The 26,823-nt window shown below is 35.4% G+C and overlaps 1 protein-coding gene across 1 annotated transcript in view; it reads right to left on the bottom strand.

The window, feature by feature from the left end:
- Positions 1-26,823, bottom strand: part of Magi (membrane associated guanylate kinase, WW and PDZ domain containing protein magi) — a 569,393-nt gene that overhangs the window by 36,512 nt on the left and 506,058 nt on the right. Inside the window, exon 19 of the mRNA XM_090385296.1 lies at positions 2,948-2,982. Within this exon, the coding sequence (XP_090241422.1) occupies positions 2,948-2,982 (35 nt within the window). The remainder of the gene's footprint in view (positions 1-2,947; positions 2,983-26,823) is intronic.

Raw genomic sequence — 26,823 nt, 5'->3', positions numbered from 1 at the left:
GTAAAAGTACTAAGAGAATATGTATCTAGTATCAAACATATACTTTATAACATTCCACACTCCTTTTCCAACTAGATTAGCACTAGCAGAAGCATATGATGTAAGAAAGCAAGTTCATACAGCATCAGCCAAAAAAAAAAAAAAAAAAAAAAACCCTTCCCATTCATTGGCTCCAAAACTGTCTAGTTCTTCCTTGAATTTATTCAAGATATTAACTTTCACAATAGCAGATGGAAGTTTGTTCCTGCAATCAACTACCCATTTGGCTATAGGTAAATTTGTGCACATCTTTTCTACAACTGTCCTTCCTCAACCTGAATTTATGCCCTCTCACATTCATCATCAGAGCTAAATGAAGAATCTCATCAGCATTGAACCTGCTCAAACCATTCAAGGCCTTATACACCTCAATCAGATCACCTTGCAGGTGCCTAGTCTCCAGATGCTGCAATTTGCAGAACTTAAGCCTTTCTTTGTAAGAGCAACCCTTTGTTCCATCCATTCTAGCAACTCTACATTCTTCCTAAAATGAAGCCTCCAGACCATTACCTTATACAAAGAGATAATCACCTTTTCCCGACTAGCAAAATTCCTGTATATTATTGACAAGATCCCATGACCCGACAGCTTGTTGTGCTGCTGTTGTTATTTGTTTTTAGGAGCATTAGCAACTAAGGCCATATTGCTCCGTTGGCTGCTTGTTTGTACTCCACAGAAAACTTCATATCTTACTGTACAATTACCCCTGGGTTTTTTCATTCTCTACCACACGGTTGGTATGTTTCTCTGAGGTTACTTCTACCCATATGCAATACTTTGCATTTGTCGATGTTAAACTTCAGTTGACACTTCTCAGTCAATCTGCCCAACTTTTCTAGATTCTGTTGCAGTAGTATACTGTCATTATTATCATTAACAACCCTGCCAACCTTTCTATCATCTGCAAACTTGGAAATTAAGAATAATATACCTTATCAATATCATTGATAAATACACAAAACAACAATGAACCCAACAGCAAACCCTGGGAACTCCACTAATAACATTAGTCCATGAACAGCAGTGTCCATTGATTACTACTCTCTCTTCTCTCACTCAACAATCCTTTTATCCATTGTAGCAACTTGCCCTTAATGCCATACTATTCCAATTTGTACAGTAGTTTTCCATGTGCAACATTGTCAAAAGCTTTCCTGAAATCCCATGATATCATAATTATTTTTTGCACCCAGTTCCTTTGTAACCACATCATAGTATCCAATCAAATTTGTCAGACAAGCCTTCCCCTTAACAAATCCATGCTATGTCAATTATTACTAGTCTTGTCTAGATGATCTTGCAATGTTTCTTTAACCAGTGACTCCATTATTTTCCCTGGAACAGAAGTTAAATTAACAGATCTGTAATTACCCATGTCACCCTTTGATCCCTCATTTTGAATTGGGGATACAGTTGCACATCACCAGGTGTGAGGACCGCCTCTGACTCCAAGGATGCTCTCATAATTATGGCTAAGAGTTTTCTTACTTCCTTTGCCTCCTCCTTTAACATAACTGGATAGATCCCATCAACACCAGGTGCCTTCTTATGTTTAACTTCAACAATTTCTCCGACACTCTGCTCTCAGTTATTGCAAAATCATTTAGCTCCAACTAAGCTCCATTTAGTTGGAGCTTAATAAGCTTCTGTCCTCTACTTCCCTACAGAATTCCTCATGTGTGAATGTAGATGCAAAACACTCATTCACTTTGTCAGCTATCTGAGTAGGATCATCAACAGTTGAATCATCGATATCAAGTGGATGACCAATCTGATTCATCCCATTTCTTCTAGAGGATATTACAAGTCAAGTCTTTGCTGTTTTGCTTTGCATCCTTCGCCAAAGATTTCTTGTATTCTGTCTTCGCTTCCCTAATCTCCTTTGTGACTTGATTAGAGACTAGTTTATATCTACCATAGGCCTGATGCGTTTTTTTCCCTTCCACGAGTCTCATTAGTTCATCTGACATCCACGAATAGCCATATTAAATAATAATGAGAGGAGTAATTTATGTAAAGCTACTAAGACAATATGTATCTAGTTGTAAAAAGGATAGGAGGAATAGGACCAGGGTATGTCTGCCAGGGGCAAAAGTTCATGAGGTTGTAGAACAGATATCGTCTTTTAAGGGCACAAAGGGTGATATTATTATACACGGTGGCACTAATGACATCAAGAGTACGAGGTCTGTACTCTGTGTGTGTGTGGGGGGGGGGGGGGGGGGGAGAGAGAGAGAGAGAGAGAGAGAGAGAGATATGATAATATTTTATCATATACAAGGATATGGCAATTATTTCATTATAAAAGCAATGGTTAGGCTGCATTTTGAGTACCATATACATGTCTGGAGGCCACATTAGAAGAATGTAGATTAAGAAAGTAGTGGCAAATGATGCTTTTTTTGAATCATTTGCCACTGCTAATTCTACTAAGAAATAGTAACAGCAATCTTGTTTTTATATATATATATAAATAAAAATTTAATGCACAGAATTGCAGAAAGAGAGAAGCAAAAATTATATAGGGCACACAGTGCATTTGTATACCAACATGAACAACAATTCCTTACATATTTTTTTTATGGTTATACTTTTACATGGGAGAGGGGTGATGTATATTGAAATTGAAGACCATGTTTGAAAAGGCATATTAAAATTCACACTGACATAATTTAATAGATATATATTCACATTTAAATGGGAGTTATCCAATGGGTTCAACAGTACACCCACTGCAAGGCTAACTAAATAGTTAACAGTACAAAATAACAACTGATTCCAAATTTCCAAGATATGAACTAACTGTAAGTAAAATATATTAACAGAGTTGGTTGGAATGCAAGTTTGCTTATTAATATAAAAATATAAAAACTGGAAATTCAAATTGTATACATATATAAGCACATACCCTTTGTGATGTGGATGCAGTACTAGAAGCATCATCTGGAGGGGGAAAAAAGTTTTAATATACAGAATCAAGCAGTTTCACATGTAAGAGTTTGCTATAAATTTTTGTCTTCATATATTATTTCACAAAAATCATCTGGTACATAAAAATTCATAAGACTTAAAATCATAAAATGTACACTGGTTAAAAGAAATACTTTAAACGCAATATTAAATATGAAACTGATAATTACATGCACTGGTATTTCAACAATATTTAACAAACCTATTTTTCATTAGAGCAATAAACAAATAGAGTTTTCTACAAAAGTACAAGACAAAGACCACTGTAATTGTAGGAAGGCAACCTGTGCATGTAGGAGTTATTGCAGAAAATTCGATTTTCTGAGGTTGTGCTGGTATTTATGTACATTCAAAACAAACACACACAAAATTTATGATGCAACATTTTAAAAACATACAGTTTCACCTTTTCTGTTTTCTAGCTTCTATTTTTATATTTTGTTATTGATTTCATTAAAAATTAGTTTTGAATGTATCTGACAAGTAAGAGGTTGTCATCTATCTCTTTTTAAGTGTAATACATCAAGATTTTAAAAAAATGAGTGGGTGCTGGAAGCATCATCAGCAAAACAATTTGATGATTTTCACAAATTTGTTGAAGCTTCATAATCAAAATCAGATAACAAATGATTCAAAATCCTAGTCAGTCAGTCAGTGAGAAGCTAGCAAAAAAAAAAAAAAAAAAAAAATCACTCAAGAAAGAATCTGGTAGTACACTGCCAAATAGCACTTCAACTAAAGCCTTAACAAAGTGCACACTTGATCATGGATGCAATGAAAGCCACTAAATTTAACCACTTCCTGTCAATGAAAAAGGTGAAATCACAAGATTAACAAAACAAAGATTAAAAATAAGAAAATTCAAAATGTCTACAATGGAACAAGCTGTTATACTTACACAAAAGTTGTAACTTCTGCTGTAAGTATTAAGTCCTAAGAAGTCTATAAGTAAAATCATCCGGGAAGCAAACCAGCAAAAGTTCTGAATTAAGTCATCAATATATCATCTGTGAAATACCCAGTTTCCTTCAAGAGCTTCTAGCAGGAAACAATTACAGACAATAAAGTATTAAAATTGGTTTTTGTGAATATTATGAAGCCATGATGCCTTGCCCCTTGACACCCTTTTTGCATGTTAATGATTTATCTTAATTAAGGTGTTCTCTTGCATAAATTCAGATATCAACTGAGAAATATTATCACGTAACCATTTAATATTTCATATGTGAACAAAGTTTGCTGTTACTAGGTTACAGGATTCTGAAAACACTATGCATTCATATAATGATTATAATTAAACTGCATTACTTTGGAGGTCTGCAGCCAAAAAATGGGTAATGACATAGGAGCTGAAATCTGATATGAACAGAGCATTAGCATTAGTAGAGGCATTTGACGCAAGAAAGCAAGCTTATGTAGAATCAGCCAAAAAAATAAATAAATAAATAAAAAAAAATAAAAAAAATAAAAAATAACCACTTCCACTTCACCCCTTTGTTCGTTCGAATTACCTGTCCAGCTGAGCCTTAAACTTATTTAGGCTATCAACTTCCACAACAAGGGATGGAAGTCTGTTCCACCAACCAACCAACCACCCGGTGGCTAAAGGCAAATTTCCTCACATCTATCCTACATCTGTCTTCCCTCAATTTGAATTTATGCCCTCTCAGGTGATTATTCTGAGCAAGAGGAACAATCCCATCAGTATTGAGCATGCTCAAACCATTCAAGGCTTTATATACCTCTATCAGATCACCTTGCTGGTGACTAGTCTCCAGACACTGTAATTTGCAAAACTTAAGCCTTTCTTCGTAAGAGCACCCCTTTGTTCCATGCACTAATCTTGTTGCCCTTCTCTGTACTCGTTCCAGCATCTCTACATCCTTCTTGAAATGAGGCCTCCAGACCTGTATGCAGTACTCTAGGTGTGGCCTAACAATTGCCTTATACAAGGGGATAATCACCTCCTTATCCCTGCTAGAAAAATTCCTATATATCATTGACAATACACCATGAGCTACTCTTGGGCGCCTCCGTAGCCAGGTGGAAAGGAGCAGCAGTGCATAGCACACACTTCTTGATTAGACCGGGGTTCGAGCCCGTCACCACCAAATTCGGAGGATGCGGAAAGGTCAGGGAAGGACCACAGCATATCCTGGAGCAATATGGCCTCAGTTGCTAATGCTCATAAAAAAAAAAAAAAAAAAAAACCTAGCTACTCTTGCAGCCCGTCTGCACTGCTCAGAGAACTTCATATCTGCCAGCATAACCACCCCCCAGGTCCCTTTCATTCTCTACCACTGTCAGTGTAGTACCACAGAGTTGATACGTTGCTCTGGAGTTGCTGTTTCCCATATGTAGTACTTTACATTTGTCAATGTTAAACTTCATTTGCCACCTCTCAGCCCATCTGCTCAACCTATCCAGATCCTCTTGCAGTAGCATAGTGTCAGTAGTGTCCTTGACAACCCTGCCAACCTTCGTATCATCTGCAAACTTGGACATTAAGCTTGATATACCATCATCAATATCATTTATAAATACAGAAAACAATAATGGACCCAATACTGAACCCCGAGGGACTCCACTAATAACATTAGTCCACGATGAGCAGTGTCCATTGATTACCACTCTCTGTCTTCTCCCCCTCAACCACCCCTTTATCCATAGCAGCAATTTGCCTCCAATGCCACATGCTCTAATTTGTGCAGCAGTCTTCCACGTGCAACAGTATCAAAAGCCTTTCTAAGATCCAAGTATATAATATCAAAGTTATTCCCTGCATCCAGTTCTTTTGTGACTGCGTCATAGTATCCCACAAATTGGTCAGGCAAGACTTCCCCTTAACAAAACCATGCTGTGTCCGAGCTATAACTGAAGTCTTGTCTAGATGATCCTGCAGTGCTTCTTTAACCAGTGCCTCCATTAATTTTCCAGGAACAGAAATTAAACTAACAGGTCTATAATTACTTGTGTCCCCCTTTGATCCTCGTTTGTGAATTGGGGTAACATCTGCACATCTCCAGTCCATGGGTACCTCCCCAGAGTCCAAGGAAGCTCTCATAATTATGGCTAAGGATTTGCTTACTTCCTTTGCTGCCTCCTTTAATATAACTGGATAGATCCCATCCACCCCCAGGTGCCTTTCTTGTGTTTATCTTCAACAATCTCTCCTCCACTTTACTCTCAGTTATTACAAGATTCTCTAGCTTACTGCCAGAGTTGAATACACCTCTGGCATTCTCCTCGCTGAATAACTCCTCATGTGTGAATGTCGATGCAAAATATTCATTTCGTTTGTTAGCTACCTGAGCAGGATCATCAACAGTTGACCCATCGATATCAAGTGGGCCAATCTGATTCATCCCCTTCCTTCTAGAGTTTACATAAGTAAAGAACTCTTTGCTGTTTTTCTTTGCATCCCTTGCCAAAGATATCTCGTAATCTGTCTTCGCCTGCCTAACCTCCTTTGTAACTTGGTTACAAATCAACTTGTATCTATCATAGGCTTCTGTGTCAGGTGTTAATTTGTATGTATCCCATGCATTTTTCTTCTCTGCCATACGTCTCATTAGTTCATCTTACATCCATTTAGGCCTAAACCTTGAACAATATTTCTTAGTTGGTACGTAAAGCCTAGTAGCTTCCAAGATAAGTTCTTTGAATGCTTCCCCTTTTGAATTTGCTGTTGGTAACGTCATCGGTTGGTCCCACTGTATAGAATTTAAATACTGTCTCAGTCCATCGTAGTCACCTTTACGAAAGCAATAACCCTTCCCTTTACCCCTAATGGTAGTTACCTCTTTGGGTAAATCCCACTTCAGCACACTGTGATCACTGCCACCCAGTGGCTCATCTACCTGCAGATTCTTAACGCGTGAAGAATCACTACTGATAATCAAATCAAGAGTATTACTCCCTCTAGTTGCCTCCCGAACATACTGATGTAGAAAACAATCATCCAATAAATCCACAAAAGCCTTGCTAGTGTGTGAGTGACCAGCTCCCAAATTCCACTCAATATCTGGGAAATTAAAATCCCCCATTATAAGACTCTCTGATTTACTGGCCCACCCTATTTCCCTGTACAGTTCCTTATTATACTCATCAGAGTCATTAGGCCTATAGCACACTCCTACTCTCAATTTTGATCTCCCAATGCTTATGTCACATCAAACTGATTCGACACTGCATTGTCCAGCGATGTCGACTGGCTTCACTTCCTTGGATTTTATGTATTTCTTAACTAATAGCATAACCATAGCATAACCCCTCCTCCCTTCCTATCCTGTCTATCCTTTCTGTAGACATTGTACTCCCCAAATTCCAGTTCTGCATTCCTTATATCTGTGTGACACCACGTCTCTGAAATCCCCACAATATCTGCCTTTGATGTTTTGAGCAATACCTCAAAGTCATCAAATTTATTTACTAAACTCCTAGCATTGGTGTACACGCAAGTATACATGCACCTGTTCTTTTTCTTAGCTACCCTAACACAACCCATGTGTTTACTTGTACCCCAATGAATCCCAGCAGTCTCTGAAATATCCTGCATCTTATTTTCCATACTGCAGCTCATTCCAATAGAAGCAGTGCAAGAATCACTTTCATCTCTGCTAGTGGCTGTTAGTTAGTTAGTTAGTTAGTTAGTTATTTGGTTTTTAGGAGCATTAGCAACTAAGGCCATATTGCTCCGGGATATGCAGTGGTCATTGCCTGACCTTTCTGCATCCTCCGTATTTGGTGGTGACGGGCTCGAACCCCGGTCTAATCAAGAAGCGTGTGTTACGCACTGCTGCGCCTTCCCACCTGGCTACGGAGGCGCTCTCTGCTAGTGGCTACTGTTAATCTATTAGTCCTACTATCCCCCCAATCTAGCAGTTTCCCGACCCACCTAACACTGCCTTGATAGCATCAGCAAACCTTCTTGCACCCTTTCTATTTAAGTGTATCCCATCCCTGTAGAAACAGTCTCTCCTGTTAACAAGTACAGTCCAGGCTGAAAAAAATTCTACCCCTTGAGCCTTGCACAATCTTTCCAGGGCCGAATTGATCAATAGGGCTCTCATCATATACTCCCTCCTATTGTGTCTGGGCAGAATTGCAGACACTTTCAAATTCAACCCTAATTCACGGCTTTTTTTCAACAGTGACCTGTACTTATTAAGTAATTCCGCCGGTCTACTACTCTTAATATCATTAGTGCCAACGTGTACAACTATATCACCTTTTGTGCCCTTAAAAGATGATATTCGCTCTACAACGTCATCAACCTTTGTCCCTGGCAGACATACCCTGGTCCTGTTCCACCTATCCTTTTTACAAAGCATGTTTCCCGTTTTCCTGACAATAGAGTCACCAACAACTACTAGTTCCTTTGGGACCAGCGCATTCTGATTTGAGGGCTGCCGCTGTGTTGCGTGATGACCTAGTGCAAGCTCTGGCATTGGTGTGGGCAGCTGAGAGCTTGATGGGCCCCTCACTTTTAATCCTTCGAGGGCATCCACCCTGTCATTCAAGCTCTCATATAGGCTCATAACAACGCCGAGTTGTCGCCTGATTTCCTTACACTCCTTGCATCACGCACACACAAAAGACATCCCCCATGGCAGTATCATGTCCCGTACCCGTCTGCTCCACAAACATCAAGCAAGTAGTACATTTTAATAGGCTGTGATTCAGAAGGCAACTGCCCCCCCCCCCCCTCAGTTCTCCTCTGAGCCACAGCACTCCCATTAGCTTGAGCCTTTTGCTTTGCTGCTCTGGTCTGAGTCACAATTTCGATTTAATTTCAATAAAATTTCAATTTCAGTACAAAATTAAAACCCTAAACTTGTATCCCAACACAGTTATAACGCTATATTTATGTTTCAGTAATGAGTGTTATCTATGAAATCCCTTTATATAACTTCCGTATCAAGTATTAATTATTTATTTTTTACTAATTATTTATGTTACGTAACCTAAGTCGTTATATATATAGTTAAAAGTACAATTTAATTGACAATATTATGTACTATACTATACTATACTATATTAAGCTTATGCTATCTAGTTCGAGATATTTTGTATCGCGTAACAATGGCGGCACTTTATGAACGGTAAACACATGGATTTGATACCCTTTCCGATAGTAAGTAATACCTACAAAATCGCTATCTAAGTTACTTTAACTAAGTGTCGTAAGTAGGAATATAAAGTTACTCTAGAAAATAAGTTAATATGCCAATTTAAGCTAATAAAGCAGAAAATAAATCAGAAAAAACTTCTCTGTTCCAGGAGCGGCAAAAATCTACGTCCGCACAGGCTACCCTCGTCCTCAAACTCTATAGTAGAGTATATAAGACCATACAGAAATAAATGTACTAAAAGGAAAGTAAGCTAAACACGAAACTGGCACTGTACACAGAGTAAGTGTGAAAATTATAAACAGCAATTACATGAACATATTTGTGAAAAGTCCATAAAAGAAAGTGATTACAGAACAGGTTCAGAAAATTGGTAAGGGGAATCATGCACTGTTGGTTCAAATATATTATCAGAGCATACATTCCCTGGTGGTGCACTAGGAATATCACCATCTGTTAGTCTTTACAATGAGACTCCTCAGATTTGGGTGAAGTCCCTATAGACAGTGAAGATATGCAAATGTTACTCCTATTCACAAACATCTCTTTAAGGTGAAATATCTATAGACCAACAAGTTTGATTTCTATGCCGAGGAAAATTTAAAAGGGTTGAGTAAACTAAACACTGATGGAATAATTATAGAATAAACGTCCAAAATTTTTTCCTTTAATCAAAGAGCAATTCTCGACTGTTGGAATAAACTCCCACTTTGAGTTATTTAAATTTAAAAAGGAAATGAATGAATACTCAAAAGAAATAAGTAAAGGAAGTAAGGAAGACGGCACTAGTTACACTTTTTTTTTTTTTTTTTACCAATGCTATATAGGCTTGCTTACTTGCATCATTTTGTCAATACTAACATTAAAGTGGGTTGTGCAACTTAAAAAAAGGGTCAGACAACAGATGTTTCCTCTGTAATCCATGGCAGAGGAACAGCAATCACCTAAAGAAAGTGCTGATGAAATCACTGTTGCTATGCTAGAGAGTACAAAGGCAATCAGCATGCATTAACTGGTCTGCCAAAATAGTTAAAAACAACTCAACAAAAGAACTGTTTTCAAAGTGCATGTGCTACAAAACATGCTGTTCTAGTATCTGCATAAAATAACCTTACAATCCCCAGAAGCAAACACACTTTCTCTTCAATTCTTGGAGAGAAAGGTACTGGAGGTAAGTACATTTATATTTGGATAAGCTGATAATTTAAGCTTATAATATGTGTTAGTTCCAAAATTTAAAATTATATTGTAAGGTACGTAAATACCTAAAAATACAACTTTAGAACTTAAGTACTCCAATATATTTTATTGTGTTTTACTGAATATACTTTTTTCTTTTTTTTTTTTAATTTAAAATTAGTTTTACTAGCAGTAAATATGGTTTCTACTATAAATGGTAAGCATAACATGATTCAAAATGGCATGAATCAAGATGGAATAGCACACTGGTGATCCAAGGTTGTCTTAAGTTTAGTATTAATTTTTTTAAAAAAATAATGCGAAACTTCCAGCTTTACTTATTAACTGGTAAACGTTAGAAGTAGTATCCCTAACATTTACCAGCACACATTCTCAAATATCTTTCAATAAAGTAAAATTTTATTGAAAAATATTTTCTACAAAAACATTTTATTACCAAATTAAAAATGAGTAATTATTGTTAATTAATAAAAGAAAACAGTTACTTAATAATAAGAATTAGCACTAACCACTATACATGTTTGAATTTTAGTTTAGTTTGGTTATTGGCAACATCTTTTGCTAGAATGCATTATTTTATAAAACCTCTTGACAGACTACATTTTTGGTGTAGGCTTTCCATGATAGAGGTCTGCGTGTGCCTTGTAATATATATTTGTCAATATACTGATCAATAATATTTACTCATATTTTTAATATTTATTCACACTTCAATAATATTTACTCATATTTAAATATTTATCCATACTTCAATAATATTTACTCATACTTTGTAATAAAGTCCTACTCCTGAGATAGTGATTTTAGACCTTATAGTGAATGTGATTTAATTTTGGTAATACATGTTTTTGAAGTCAACTGTGAATGGGCTGCTATAAACTTTAACAGTTAGTATTACAATTACATATTTAGGATACTCAGCACATATGTAAAGTAGTCATTTTACTTTACTTTCCTGGATTGCAGCATACCATAAAGGTTAGTTGATTTGATCAGTGATTATCTTCCTATCTTTCATTTATATCACTTTGTTCATATTTTCTGTAAAAATAATCAAAGAATAGTTGGGGCAATTTCATCAGGTTTATCCAATTAATAAAAATATTCATGAAACTGTTTCATCTGTTACACCACTGTCAATATCCCAATTTGAAGTATCAGCCATTTTAAACAAACTGATTATTTACTTAATATTGTATTTTAAAATTGACTTGTTAAATTCTGGATAACATCATAAACTAGATTCCTTGAAAGACTTTTTGAATGACATAAAATTTATCTTTGTAGATGCAAAAATTGGGGCCAATATTGTGAACAAACATATATTCAAGAACAGTTCTAACTTAATGTATAATAGGTTTTCATTATTAAAAAAAAACATTGGGTAGCACATAATTTAAAAAAAGTAAACTTAAGAGAATTAAATAATTCAAGTAATTAATGAATTAATGGTATTTCTGAAATTGATTTGGGCTGTAAATGTATTAAGAAACAAAATATAGTAAAAAGTACTTAATATAACTTTTAAATGATACGATTTATTACTGCAGAACACAGCTAGCCTGAGAAATGTGTACTATGAGATGTCATTAGCTGACTTTCCTCTCTGGCCAATCACAGCAACATATAGATTATGACAATGATGGTACTCAGTCATCAACATTATACATCATCATCATCAGCCATTTTCAATCCACTGCAGGATGAAGGCCTCTCCAGCAACTTTCCAGTTCCTTCTGTTTTGAGCACTGGCCATCCATTTACTACTCAAAAACTCATGAATTTCATCTATCCATCTCCGCCTTTGTCTTCCAGGTTTTCTTCTAGCTCCTCTTGGGTACCATTCTGTTATTTTCTTAGTCCATCTGTCACCATGTCTTCGAGCTATGTGTCCTGCCCAAGACCCTTTTAGTTCTTTAGTTTTGATAAGAATGTCCTTTACTTGAGTTTGCTGCCTAATCCATGTGTTTCTCTTCTTATCTAACAGTCTGATTCCCAATATAATTCGTTCCATTCTTCGCTGTGTAGTTCTTAGCTTCTCTTCCATTCTTTTGGTGAGTGCCAAGTTTCATAAGTCATGGTGGGGAGTATACATTGATTCATTATTTTACGTTTCAGACAAACCAGGATATTGCTCTTCAGTATGTGACTATATTTCCTGAATGCTATCCATCCAAAATTTATTCTTCTCTTGACTTCCAGCCATTTATCATTATTACAGCTAATAACTTGTCCCAGATAAGTATATGACTCCACCTTTTCAATTACTGCTCCTTCAATCATTGAAGTATGCCCTTTCCGTGGCATACTTGTTCATCATTACTTCTGTTTTAGCCATATTCAACTTTACTCCAAAATCCTTACTATCTGTGCATAACTGATTAAGATTTTCCTCTAATTCTTTGGGATCATGGCTTATGACCACAATGTCATCTGCAAATCGTAAATGGTTTAGGTACTCTCCGTTCACATTGACTCCTTTCTGCGACCAGTCTAATCTTCTGAAAGCTTCCTCAAGGGCAGCAGTAAACAGCTTCAGAGATATTGTGTCTCCTTGTCGAACTCCTTTCTCGATTTTAAATTTGCTACTGTCTTTGTCTAGTCTAATAAAGGATGTAGCATTCTCATATACTTTCTTCAAAATCATAATATATGGAGTATCTATGCCTTGTCTTTCCAGTGCCCGAAACATTGCCTTATGCTGTATGGAGTCAAATGCCTTTTCGTAGTCCACAAATGCCAGGCATAATGGTGTTTTGTATTCATTTGCTTTCTCCATTAGCTGTGATATTACGTGAAGGTGATCCATAGTTGAGAATCCTGTCCTAAAGCCAGCTTGCTCTTTCGGTTGATTCTCATCAAGTATTCTTTCTAATCTGTTAGTAATGACCCTTGTGAACAACTTGTAGATATGTGATAACAAGCTAATTGGTCTATAATTTCCAATTTCTGATTTATCTCCTTTCTTATGCAGCAAAACTATGATTGCATTATTCCACTGCTTAGGCATCACACCTTTTCTAATGCACTTTGTGAAGAGCCTTGCCAGTTTTTGCGTTATGTCTCTTCCTCCCAATTTTAACAACTCTACAGTAACTTCATCTTCCCCCGGGGCTTTCCGATTCTTCATTTTCTTCAATGCATGTTCTACCTCATCAGGAAGAATATCGGGTATGTTGTATGTGTTGCTACTTTGCAATCCATCTTCCCCACTGCTGGTATCATTCCCTCGCTCCTTGTATAATTCTCTATAGTAGTCTTCTGCTATTTGAATTATGCCTTCTCTGCTGTTTATAAGTACACCATCGCTATTCTTCAGTTTCAGTATTTGTCTTTCTGTATTACTGCTCGTGGCTGCTGATTTAAATCCTTTGTTTTCCCTTAATGCTTCTTCTACTTTTCTTGTGTTAAATCTTCTTATGTCCTCTCTGAGTCTCTTTCTAATGGCTTTGCATAACTCGGTATACTCAATTTTCTCCCTGTCAGTGTTTTTCTTGCTCTTCATTTGTCGTCTTTGGTTCATCATGACAAGTGTTTCTTGACTAATTTTTTCTTCTTTATATTTCTGTTTCCCTATAAGTTTCTTGGGCTTTATCACTTTCAGAAAGTTGTAATATTCCTCGTTGATATCTTGGTCCTGAGCAGTCTGCAGAAGCTCAAGCTTGTTCCTAAGTTCCAGTACATACTGCTTTTTCTCCTCCTCTGTTATTTCAAAGACCTTTGTATTATTTACTCGAGTCAGTTTTTTCCTTTCCTTTCCTACATCTATATCAAGTGTACATCTTACCATTCTGTGATCACTTCCAACATTTACCTTATTCAGGACGGTAACATCATTCACAATATATCTTCTGTTAGTGAGGATGAAGTCGATTTCATTAGTTGTTAATCCATTTGGACTCTTCCATGTCCACTTTCTGTTCACCCTTTTCTTGAAAAAAGTGTTCATTACTGACATTCCTTGAGATTCTGCAAATTCCACAAGTCTTTCACCTCTTTTATTTCTTTCACCAATTCCAAAATTTCCTATAGTTCCTCTTTCTGCGCTGTTTTGCCTTTTTCCAACCTTAGCATCGAAGTCCCCCATAATAATAGTGTAGTGGGTTTTCTGCTCATCTAGAAGACTCTCAATTTCAGTGTATATTTCTTCAACCTCTTCATCATCATGGCTCGATGTTGGTGCATAAATCATTATAATCTTTAGCTTGTACCTCTTAGAAATCTTGAGTATTAGTCTTGACACCCTTGGTGATGTACTTTTGAATTCCAAAATGTTGTTTTTAAAATCTTTATGGACCAGAAACCCAACTCCACCTTCGCTCCTTTCACTGTTTCCATTGGTGTACAGCAGGTTTCCACTTGATAAACTTATAAGTGATTCATTTCTTCTTCTTGTTTCAGCCAAACCGATGATATTCCAATTCACATTTTCTAATTCCTTTTCCAGCTCTAATATCCTGTCTTCACCGATGAGTGATCGTACGTTATACATAATATTTAATATTAAACATTAGCAAATTAGCATTATTAGAGGCATTTGATGCAAGAAAACAAGCTTATGCAGCATCAGCCAGATATATCAGTACATTCATTATTATCATAAAATCTTCCTGCTGGCGATCTCTAATGCCATTGTTTAATTAAACATCATGTGACTGCTTTATATATTTGTGCAATCTCATCTCAGATGCCCAAATTATTCGCTGTATGATTCCTTTTGCCTCAAAGGTGGTACTTGTGCATATGTCCGTTCTGATATTCCCTGTCAGAGACTTGGCAATTTGGAATCTCTTCTCTTTGATCTTCTCTGGCTTAAAATCTCTCTCTCTCTCTCTCTCTCTCTCTCTCTCTCTCTCTCTCTCTCTCTCTCTCCTCCATAATGTCAAATTCATCTGTTGTCTCTACTGTTCTCCCAACTCCATTAATCACTTGGAGCTCTTTGATTTCCTCTCTTTGCAACTTGACTTTCTCCAGTCCAACTTTCCTAATGGTGAGGTAATTTTCCTTGGTGATTTTAATGTTCACAACTTCAGCTGGCTTCCGTTTTCTAGTCACACAGACCCAGCTGGTTGAGATGCTGAGGCTTTTGCTATTACTAATGGCCTTGCACAGATTGTTCATTTACCTACAAGAATACCGGACAATCCTAATCATACAGCCAACACGCTTGATCTTGTTCTCACAAACAACCCTTCTAAGTACACGGTCGAAGTGAGAGGTCCTTTAGGCACTTTAGATCACAACTTGGTGATTGTCTCTTCTCCAATGGAACCTTTATCTCATGGCTATTCCCAACCTCGTGTTGTTTGGCATTACAAGAATGCAAAATGGGATGACCAGCGAGACTTCTTTTCTTCTTTTCCTTGGTCGGATTACTGTTTCAAAACTTCTGATGTCAATGTTTGCTCAGATCGTGTCAGTAAAATGATTCTTGCAGGAATGAAATCTTTTATCCCACACTCCACTTTAAAATCTCGTCGTTTATCTTTATGTAGGGATTATCACTGATCATCCCTACAAGTGGTAGATTTACTAGCTTCATAAGACATTTCTTCAAATGGACCTAGGAGTTGGACAAATTTTTTCTACAAGATCCCACTAGTATGAACTTAATGTTGGAATACTGTTATCCACAGAATATGTTGCGAGAGCTTTTCCTTGTTCTGTGTTTTTTTCCAGCAGATAATACGTTGAATTCAAACAAGTGGATATGTCTTGAATTAATTTATGCTTCTTCAATTTTAGCTGCTCCTGTATTTCCATTAATTTGTTAATTGCTGAAGTAGAATGACTGAAGTATTTTGCAATGTTCCTATTAAAGTAACAACAGTCCTTACAGCCTGATGGGCAAAACATGGAGTCATTTATTGAAAGTTGTAATGTGTGTATGAAACATGATCGTGACTGTAAACCACTACCAGTGACACCAGCCACCATATTTGCTCCAAAATCTCACAGTATGAGGAAGACTTAGCTTGTTGAGATCTTATATTCTAGCACATTTCAACTCTTCACTGATCCATATCCCTGTATGGGAACCTGAAAATGTAAGGATTCTTAGGACAGCCTGTGTTCAAACTGATTTGAAAGCCAGTGTCCTATAAAACTAAGAAATAGAAAATTATCTGTAGTAGCTGTCCAAATATCAGTGGTTAAAGAAAGAAATCAAAGAATGTTTGAAGTTTTGTTTTTACCTTCTGAAATATAGATGGAATGATTATATCAGCGAAATATTTTCTAATTGGAATATTGCAATTTGGGCAAATTTTTTTTAATAGTGTTTGGAATCCAATGTCATATGTTAACAGAACATGGTTGAAGGTCAACAGCTATCATTTCTCCAATTAAATAATCAATCTCTTTGGTCTTGTGGTCATTAATATAGTAGTATGCAAAAAAGCAAGCATATGAGCATATAAGTAATAGCATCAGCAAAAGAAAAAAACAATTTCAGAAATCCATTCCCTCTAAAAGTTTGTCCAGTTGCTCCTTGAATTTATTTAAGCTATCAACTTCCACGACAGATGGAAGTTTGTTCCAGCAATTAACCACCAGCTGGCTAAAGGCAAATTTCCACACATCTATTCTACATCTGTCTTTCCTCAATTTGAATTTATGCTCCCTCAGGTTCATAATCTGAGCAAGCAGAAGAATCCCATCAGAATTCAGTGTGCTCAACCCATTCAAGGCCCTATACACCTCAATCAGATCACTTCGCAGGTGCCTAGTCTCCAGATGCTGCAATTTACAGAACTTAAGCCTTTCTTGGTAAGGGAACCCCTAGCAGCAAAATTCCTGTATATCATTGACAATACCCCATGACCTGCTCTGGCAACCTGTCTGCATTGCACAGAAAACTGCATATCTGACTACACAATTACACCCAGATCTTTTTCATTTTCTACCAACCTAAGTGTAGTACCACACAGTTAGTACATTTCTCTGGGGTTACTTCTACGTATATGCAGTACTTTGCATTTGTCAATGTTAAATTTCAGTTGCCACTTCTCAACTCGTCTGCCCAAATTTTCTAAATCTTGTTACAGTAGCACACTGCCATTACTATCTTTAACAACCCTGCCAACCTTTGTATCATCTGCAAACTTTAACATTAAACCTGATACATCTTCATCAATAGCAGTGATAAATATCAAAACAAAAAAAAATCGCAAAACAACAGTGGGCCCCAACACCGAACCCCGGGGCACTCCATTAATAACATTAAAGAGCAGCATCCATTGATTACCACCTCTGTCTTCTCCCACTCAACACCGTTTTATCCATTGTAGCAACTTACCCTTAATACCATACTGCTCCAATTTGTACAGTAGTCTTCCATGCGCAACAATGTCAAAAGTTTTCCTGAAATCCAAGTAGATGATATCAAAATAATTTTTTTCATCCAGTTCCTTTGTAATCAATTTGTAATAGTGTCCAATCAAATTTGTCAGACAAGACTTTTCTCCCTTAACAAACCCATGCTGTGTCTGAATTATTACTGCAGTCTTGTGTAGATGATCCTGCATCACTTCTTTAACCAGTGATTCCATTATTTTACCAGGAACAGAAGTTAAACTAAAAGGTCTATAATTATTTGCATCACCCTTTGAACTCCCTTTGTGAATTGGGGATACATTTGCATATTTCAAGTCTGTGGAGACTTCCCCTGAGTCCAAGGATGATCTCATAATTATGACTAAGGGTTTGCTTACTTCCTTTGCTACCTCCTTTAATATAACTGGATAGATCCCATCCATCCCAGTGCCTTTCTTATGTTTACCTTCAACAATTCTCCTCTGCTTTGCTCTCAGTTATTACAAAATCAGTAAGCACACTGTTACGGTTTGATAAGCTTCTGACATTTTCCTCCCTGAATAACTCCTCATTTGTGAATGTAGATGCAAAATACAATTCAGATTATCAGCTATCTAAGCAGGTTCATCAATAGCAGAACCATTGATATCAAGTGGATCAATCTGATTCATACCCTTTCCTTCTAGAGTTTATATAAGTAAAGAAGTCCTTGCTGTTTTTCTTAGCATCATTTGCCAAAGATTTCTCGTAATCTGCCTTCACTTGCCTAATCTCCTTTGTGACTTGATTAAAGACTAGCTTATATCTGCCATAGACTTCTGTGTTACCTGATAATTTATATGCATCCCATGCATTTTTCTTCTCTGCCACGAGTCTCATTAGTTCATCTGACATCCATTTAGGCCTAAACCTTGAACAGTATTTCTTAATCGGTATGAAAATCCTAGTAGCTTCCATGATTATTATTATTATTATTAGCCATATGGTACAAGGAAGCCTGAAGCTTATGCTGCACCAAGAAAGAGAAGAATGATGATATCCAGCTCAGGACCCTGGGTTTGCCAAGCCCATACTCACCAGATGTGAGCCCCCGGGGTTGATTAGTTCTTTGAATGCTTCCCACTTAGAATTTGCTGTTGGTAACATCATCAGTTTGTCCCACTGTAAAGAATTTAAAAACTGTCTGAGACAACTGTACTCACCTTTATGGAATCAAAAACCCTTCTCTTTACCCCTGATGGCAATTATATCTTTAAGCAAATCCCACATCACTACACTGCCACACAGTAGTTCCTTTATCTGCAAATTCTTTATATACGAATAATCACTGCTGATAACCTGATCAAGATTATTACCCTGTGTTATCTTAGCTGCTGCAGAAAACAATCATTCAATAAATCTGCAAAAGCCTTGCTAGTATCCCAAAGCTTCTTCTTTGTTAATACTACTGCTATAGTTGTTTGCACTTCAGCAGGAGGTTCAATGGTGCTGTTACTTCCTGAACATTCGGCACATGTCCTTTTCAACTTATCTGTTTGTAGCAAGAAACTGATGTAAGAGAAAAGCACTTTGTTGAGTAAGCTTCACGTAATTTGCCATGGTTCTTGTTCCAAATTTCGAGCATCTCCCCTCGTAAACGACTTTTTCAAGTCCCAAGTTTGACAAAAATAACCATCAATGTGTATGCTAACACCATATACTGTAAATAACAAAATATAACTTCAATTCACCTATAAAACTAATAAAAAATCATTAAACTTATTGGTGTTGAGTAGAACTGACGAAGTCCCCAGCCAGCCAAACGTCCAGAATGGTAGCAATGTAGAAAGATTAAGAAGAGGGGGAAAAAAATTTTTTTTTTTTTTTTTTCCATCCACAAGTTGCAATTATTCTTAACAGGTTCAAGTGAGATGGGTAGACTATCGAAGTAGGAGTCGCACGACTGGTGTTTAACTGTCTATATGTATCAGGGAAGTGCTTGTGAGAAGCAAATGATGTAATGGTGTCACCTGGATGCAAAAAGTGCCTGCCAGAAGGTGGTCTAAAAGAACTAGTTACAGATATGTAACTAGTTTTGTAATTGAACACTTATTTATTATTTACTTGATATTTGACTATATGTACTGTAATGTAATTAAGCAATAGGCGACTTTTTCAGTGGGCTGCTGACTATTAAAGTTGTGAAAGCACTGTAATGACTAATCAACCGATTAATTGGTGATTGGGCAATTTTCTTATCGGTGCAAATCTAGTTCTAAAACCCTGTGATCACTTTTTGTGGTTATTTAGTGATAAGTACAGGCTTCCTCTGGAGTTTAAGCAGTCAATAGTTCAGAGAATTTGAGACAACTTATTAGCTTGATTGACATGTGCCTTGCTGTGTGTTGCTTTGTACCCAAAACACAATTTTGTAAAGGCCAAAGTTGTCGCATACTGAATAATGAACAGTTTTTTTTTTTTTTTTTTTAAGTTTGCCCTTTGTATTATGGTAGCATATACAAAGTTCAAACACTTGCTAAAATATATATTTAAAATAATGTTGTTATTTACAGTCAAATACATTTCCTTACTCATGGATTAGCCAATACAACTTTGTAACGTCTACAAACATTAAATGCTAATTTTTGTGGAATGTGTTGGTATGTTTTTATTTCATTACAATGAAATAAAAATTAATGGCAAAATGAATGGGCATATTAATGAGGAAAGTATATTTTTGCTAGAAGGAGAAAAACAAGAACTGGGGAAAGCGAGGGTATAGATATGAAAAGTTTATTTACAAGAACAAAAAAAAAAAAAAAAAAGTGCTTTTTCCCCTCCCCCAGAGGAAATGCTCTTGTGCATCGCTGGCACATTTCCCTGCATCATTTTACCAGTCTAACATTAACTATATAACTAATAACTATAATAATTACAGCAAAAAAATTAACATATTAAAAATATCTATAAAGAATTCTGAATTTTATTTCACAACAGTGATCCCTGAATAATTTTTGAACAGATATGTTAGAAAATGTAATTTGTTGAGCTAAACTCAACAAATAACACAAATTATATCCAAAATAAAAGTCAATTATCTGTTTTAGAAGTGATTTTATCAATAATGCTTTATAACTGTGTGTCTTTTTGAATCTTGATTTGTTACTTTCGGTTTCAAATGAACTTGTGCAATAACAGGATCCAGATAGCACCTGCATCATTATTTAAGAGACTGTAAATCAGATGTGGTGAAATGTAACATATGTAGGCAGAAGAAAACACAAAACACAAGAAAAATGTTGCGAATGGGAATGGTCTTGGTAGTGGCTAAATCAATGTTTTCCAAACTATGTTCCATGAGATGTGAACTAGGGTTCTGTGAAAAATCGTAATTAATAATTTAAAAAACAAATAAATAAGTTTTTTATATTTTTAGCATACACCACTTTTTTATCATTATAATTTTTAACATAACTTTTTTGGTTATTAATATACTGGCATAGACTAATAATCAAGTAGACCACAGAACACTATTTTGGCGGACTTTTGCATAGAGATAATGACATCTATGAAAAAGTAGCAATGTAGTGATCTAATGTGCCATTCGTATGTGATTTAGCCTAGAACAAGCGGATTGAAGGAGAGGGGGAGGTGAACCGATCTCATAACTAAACTCACTTCCTTGTATAAATTTTTTTTGATAATTATTTCGAAATATTATCATTAAAATAAATGACCATGGAATTGTGGTTGAAAAAAGGAACTTTAAAACAAGTCAAGTTTATTGTCACATTTCAAAGTGAGGATGAACAATTGCAGCCTTTTGTTCCCCAAAATTCTGAAGTGAAAAAAAACAACAACTAACTAATAAAAGACCAAAACAAAAGTATGATGACAGCTATTTGAATTTTGGCTTTATATATGTTGGAAATAAAGATGCTCCTGATGCACAGTGTGTTGTACGTAATAAAATATTAGCAAACGGTCCTTTGGCTCCCACTAAACTTGTGTTTCATAAGTGTTCCACACAAATATATTGTGAGTTGAAAAGTGTTCCATAACTAAAAAAGTTTGGGAAATGTTGATCTAAGTAAGTATTTTGTAGTGCTTCATGATATTTTTCTTAAGTGCACATGTAAAGTCATAATATCGTTTCGGAAGTATAAAAATAAATAATAAATTATGTTGTTGAACTTTCTCTGGAAAAAGACATGCTTCTATACCAATAAAAATTTGCATTATACCCAATCACACAGATATTTTGCATCTCTGGAATATTCAATTTTAATAGAAATTTAACTGTAGTGAGGGAATGTTTGTTATTTAAGGGAAAAAAAGGAAACAGAGTTCTAAAAAATCTATAACAAACTTGACTTCAGAAAATTGTGAAAACAGGCATTTTTCAGTTAATAATTTAAAAGAAGGAAACTAAAAAACACAATAGAACATATGATTTGTAACATTTATATACCAGATATTTAATTATTAAACTGCTTCAAATTGTGTTGTGTCTGTATTTAATTAATTGAATGATATATTACATACTGGAATATAAAGGTTAACAGCTGAATGTTCCAAATTTGTGTTTGATAATTTTGAATGCATTAAATTCATAACATTTAGGAAACCCTTGGATATGATACCATTACACTATGTATATCTGCTAAGTCAGGAGACTAGAATTTTATCCAAAAAAAAAAAAAAAAAAAAAAAAAAAAAAAGTGACACTCTTAAATCATTTTATATACATGTAAACAATGTAAAATATAGCAAGCAATATATGGAATAGAAGAATAGGCTATGTATCATGAACACACACAGTATTCAAAAGATAAATGATGATTACATTTTCGAGCTCATGAACTCATATCACCTACATCACTTTATTGGTCAGGATGAACCATTTTCTACCCATAAAACTTTATGCCTAATAATTTGGAGTTTAAGTTATGAAGTCATATTTTCATGGGAGACAAAAGATAAGGTCTTCAGCAGACCTGGATGATTCATCTGTAACAATAACAATTGAAGAAGCCGTCTTTGATATACAGATAACAAAAATATTTATCAGTTTACTATCAAATTAAAATGCAGTATTTTTTTTATTCATCAAAATGTTTCACATAAATAACTACTTTAGAGAGCATTTTATATTACTGCTTTTAAATTATTACTTAAAAAGGCAGTACACTGAGACTATACAAAACTAACCAAAATAATCACATTTTTATGAGAATGAAAACTAACCTCCTCAGTAGTTACCCAGTCAGAGGTTCTCTAGGGATCTGAATAATAGTTCCATATTTAAGTCCTTGAACACAGAAAAGTTTGTAAAGAGATCAAGAGTCTTTATTATTGTGCTGCCCAATTATTTCTTCTTTTGATGATTAATTGCTTTACAATTAATCTTCAAAATTAATAACTTACTCCCAGAAATAGAGTTCAGTAGACACTTTGGATGTGCCCTGGTTGTGATCCTGATGCAGTATATGATTCAATACTCCCAGAAGTCCCATATCTCTGTTTAAAAGAGAAGAAAGACACTCTTCAGCTTTTTCAGTGATTAGTAAACTACACACATCTTTGCATCACAAGAAATGTAGCTGTAAGTTTTTTGTTTCAATTTACATTCCTTTATCTTCATTAGATTTGTCACATGCTTTTAGTCAAAAAGTATAGCACTACAATGGCTACCTTTGAACTCTGAATCACGAACCGAATAAAAGGACATGCAATTTTCATTAACATAATCTTAGGGCTTCAAAGCAAAGCATTTTCCTATTCTACAGGTATATATACATTAAAATGTGCATACATGCAGGTATATACAACCAAGTGTGTAAATACAGAAGTGACTAAATCCCATTCGGATTTAAGCTTTAAGCTGACAAATTTCATAGCAAACCGTCATTTTCTGCAAGGAATTTTATGCATTTCAAACCAATCTGAGATGGTGTGAGCAGCCTTTCTTTGGAAATTAAACATTCAAATGGGGGAGATTACTGTGTAATCATGAGCTCAATTCCCACATTGTTTTCAATTAAAAGTTTTATGAATCATCTGCAGGCTTTAATGACAGTAAACTGCATAGCTACCAAAAGCAAATATCTTTTTATTTCAGTTTTTTCTTTTTTAGTCTAACCATTATTAATTATTAGTAATAGAATGATATAGAATGATAACTAGAATGATATAGACCCATCTGGTAATGTAAACTTTGCTTTCTATTAAACTCAAAATTGAAACTCCTGATAACCAAATTAAGTTATGTTAAAACATGACTAAGTTTCTATTCCAGGCCGCCCCCAGGAGTGGTGTGGAATGGAATTTCAATTCAGCATTGGCACTTTCGAGTGATCATTCCCACTCTAGAGAAGCTGCCAAAGATGCATTTTCATAAAGAAATTCAGAGTTAATTCCATCAACAGAAAGAAAGGAGTCATATTTAAAAGAAGGATATTTTCACTTGTTCAAAAACAGAATCCCCCTCTAAATATAAGAATTTTTTCCAAATTCCATATTCCCCAACTAACAACTCAATGGAATCTATGTCCATCTCAAGATAATACCCAGGACCCATTAGTATTTCTTAAAAGCCAAAAATAATCCAAGGCTATTTAAATGCAAAGAAAACTTTCATTGTAACCTGATGTGTTCCTCCTCTTATTATACTTCTTTTATGCTGCAAATATATATTAAATTTTAGCTTACTGCTGAGCATTAATCTGTCATCCTTATTCTCCCACATAACTTCAAACACCTTGAGCAGCTTTTTACTCTTGTCTCTACCCCAAGGAAGTCAGTAACATTGTCTAAGAGGACTTAAGTTGACTATCAGGTGTAGTAAACATCACATTGGGCAGTTGTACCAGAAGCTGAGTTCCAGATTGAAAGAGCATTCATAGGCCACCATAAATAGGTAAAATGAGTGGTGGAGTGATGTGTCTCAATGCAACATCTGTGATATGCAAAACAGGAGAAGGAGAACGGTTGGTATTATCTATATAGTGCAGCACCAGCAAAAATAAATAAATAAACAAACTACCCCCCTCCCCCAGCGACTGACCTTTGAAATCTACCCAGACTGTAAGCCTCAACTACCCAAAAATGTAACTTACTTCAGTAATCAACTCCGGCTTTAAAAAACTTCCTACAATCTAGTCTAAACCCCTTCCCCTGTAATTTGGATTTCTGGCCCCTACTACTGGAATCATTTTTAATGGTCAAAATTTTTCCTTAAATTTCTTCATTTTCTTATCCCTGCCTAGTTATCAAGCTCTTCAGCTCACACATTCAGACCTCCATGAGGGTTTCCTTCAAGAGGATTGTGCAGGGAGTGCGAGAGAGACAAAAAGAAAAATCTCAATTTTTCTTTTCATTTCCTTTTTACATATATACCATTTCTTCGTTTTCTCAAACTTACTCTTGGATTATAACTTGGAACAAACAATATGCACGCCTTGTGAAAACTACTGGTTTATTCCTCAATATTCATATTCTGACATAAGTGTAATAAGAATAAATTCCAATTTATCAATCCTACAATGAGAAAATTTTAACAGATGATTTTAATATTTTCTTTGGAAGATAGAAGAGTTAAAACAAAAGCATCACAGAAAGTTCTTAAAACTTTGGAAATTTATATGACAAACCAGCATAACAACAATATGCATCAGTTATAGATACTAAAGAATATAGGCTCTGAACAAGCATTAGTTCTCCAAGAAAAAGACTGCCAAAAATTTACTGGAATTTTCAAGTTACTGGAAAGAAGTAAGAAATCTTCCACAGATTGACTTCAACAAATTTGACTCTTATCTGTGCAACTTTACTAAATTGTCACACAATAAGATCTTTGCAAAACAGCAATTTATTACAGAAATAAAGTTTATATATCTTTTCTACCCATCCTTTAGATGTAAACAATGTGTATCAATGTAAACAATGGGTATGAATCAATGCTTCTTGAGTAGTATTTAGCTTTGCTGAAATTTCAGAACACATTAACTAAACAACCCAAATTAATTCAAAACACTTGCATCCCTCGCCAAAGGAAATTACACTAAAGATCCTCATCAAAATAGTAGCAAAAACAAAGAAATGAAAATAGTAATTCAAATATGTCAATCTTGCAAATAATAACCAGTTCCTGGACTTCACTTTACTATGATAAAACATTTTAAAATTATCACAGCTGTTCCATTTACTCCATAGGTATCATTTTCTTGCATCCTGTATTGTCAAGTTCCAGTATGACACATGAACTATGCTGTTCTACTGGGAATAATCATGTGTTCTCCCTCTCTTGCTATAGAGACATTGTTAGCACCAAGAAATCTTAACTTAATAGTAAATTTTTCATTACAGAGAGCATATTTTCTCTTTACAAAAGTGTACTACAATTTACAGCATGAAAACGTTCAGAAGAAAATTATTACTCAATCTTTGCTAATAAATGTAACTACAACAATTATCTTTACAATGTTATTTAGACTAAATAAAAGCAATGCAATGTTATTAAACAAAGGTTATATTATTTGCATTTATGATATTGGAAAACAATCTGTCACCATTTTTAATCTTAAGGAAGAAAATCAATACTAACTTATTATGCATAAACTTAACCTCTAAATCCTAGGCATTTTTTACACACCTGAACATAGCATTCCAAGTGTAATGTTAACACTGCACTAAAAAAGCAGATTAGTATTAGTAGTGGCAAATATGCAATGAAGGAAGCTTATACAATGTCAGCCAGTTTGGGATGGGGAGTGGGGACTACCAACCTTATCGGTCCATCTCTAATAATTTGTTACATCCTTTCTTAAATTTATTTAAACTACCCTCTTCCACAACAACTCCTATCTGGTGTTATGGAAGAGGGTAGTTTCAACAATCAATTACTCTCTGACTGAAAGCATATTTGTTCACATTATGCTGCAATCATTCTTTTTCAATTTATGTTCTCTTATGTGTATCATCAGCATTCAGTTTACTCAATCCAATTAAAGCTTAAATCCTTCAATCAGGTCCCCTCATGGGTGCCTAATTTCCAAATGCTACATTTCCAGAACTGAAGTCTTTCTTGGTAAACACACCTGTTTGTACCACTCAACTAATCATGTTGCTCTTCTCTACATCCAATCCAACAGATCTATATCTTCCCTAAAATGAAGTTCCAGATTTGTAT

The sequence above is a fragment of the Mastigoproctus giganteus genome, chromosome 11 (genome assembly GCF_048544385.1).
Source record: "Mastigoproctus giganteus isolate SK-2022 chromosome 11, ASM4854438v1, whole genome shotgun sequence".
Classification (NCBI taxonomy): Eukaryota; Metazoa; Arthropoda; class Arachnida; order Uropygi; family Thelyphonidae; genus Mastigoproctus; species Mastigoproctus giganteus.
The sequence above is the reverse complement of the archived record's forward strand: the minus strand, read 5'-3'. Positions and strand labels throughout refer to the sequence as shown.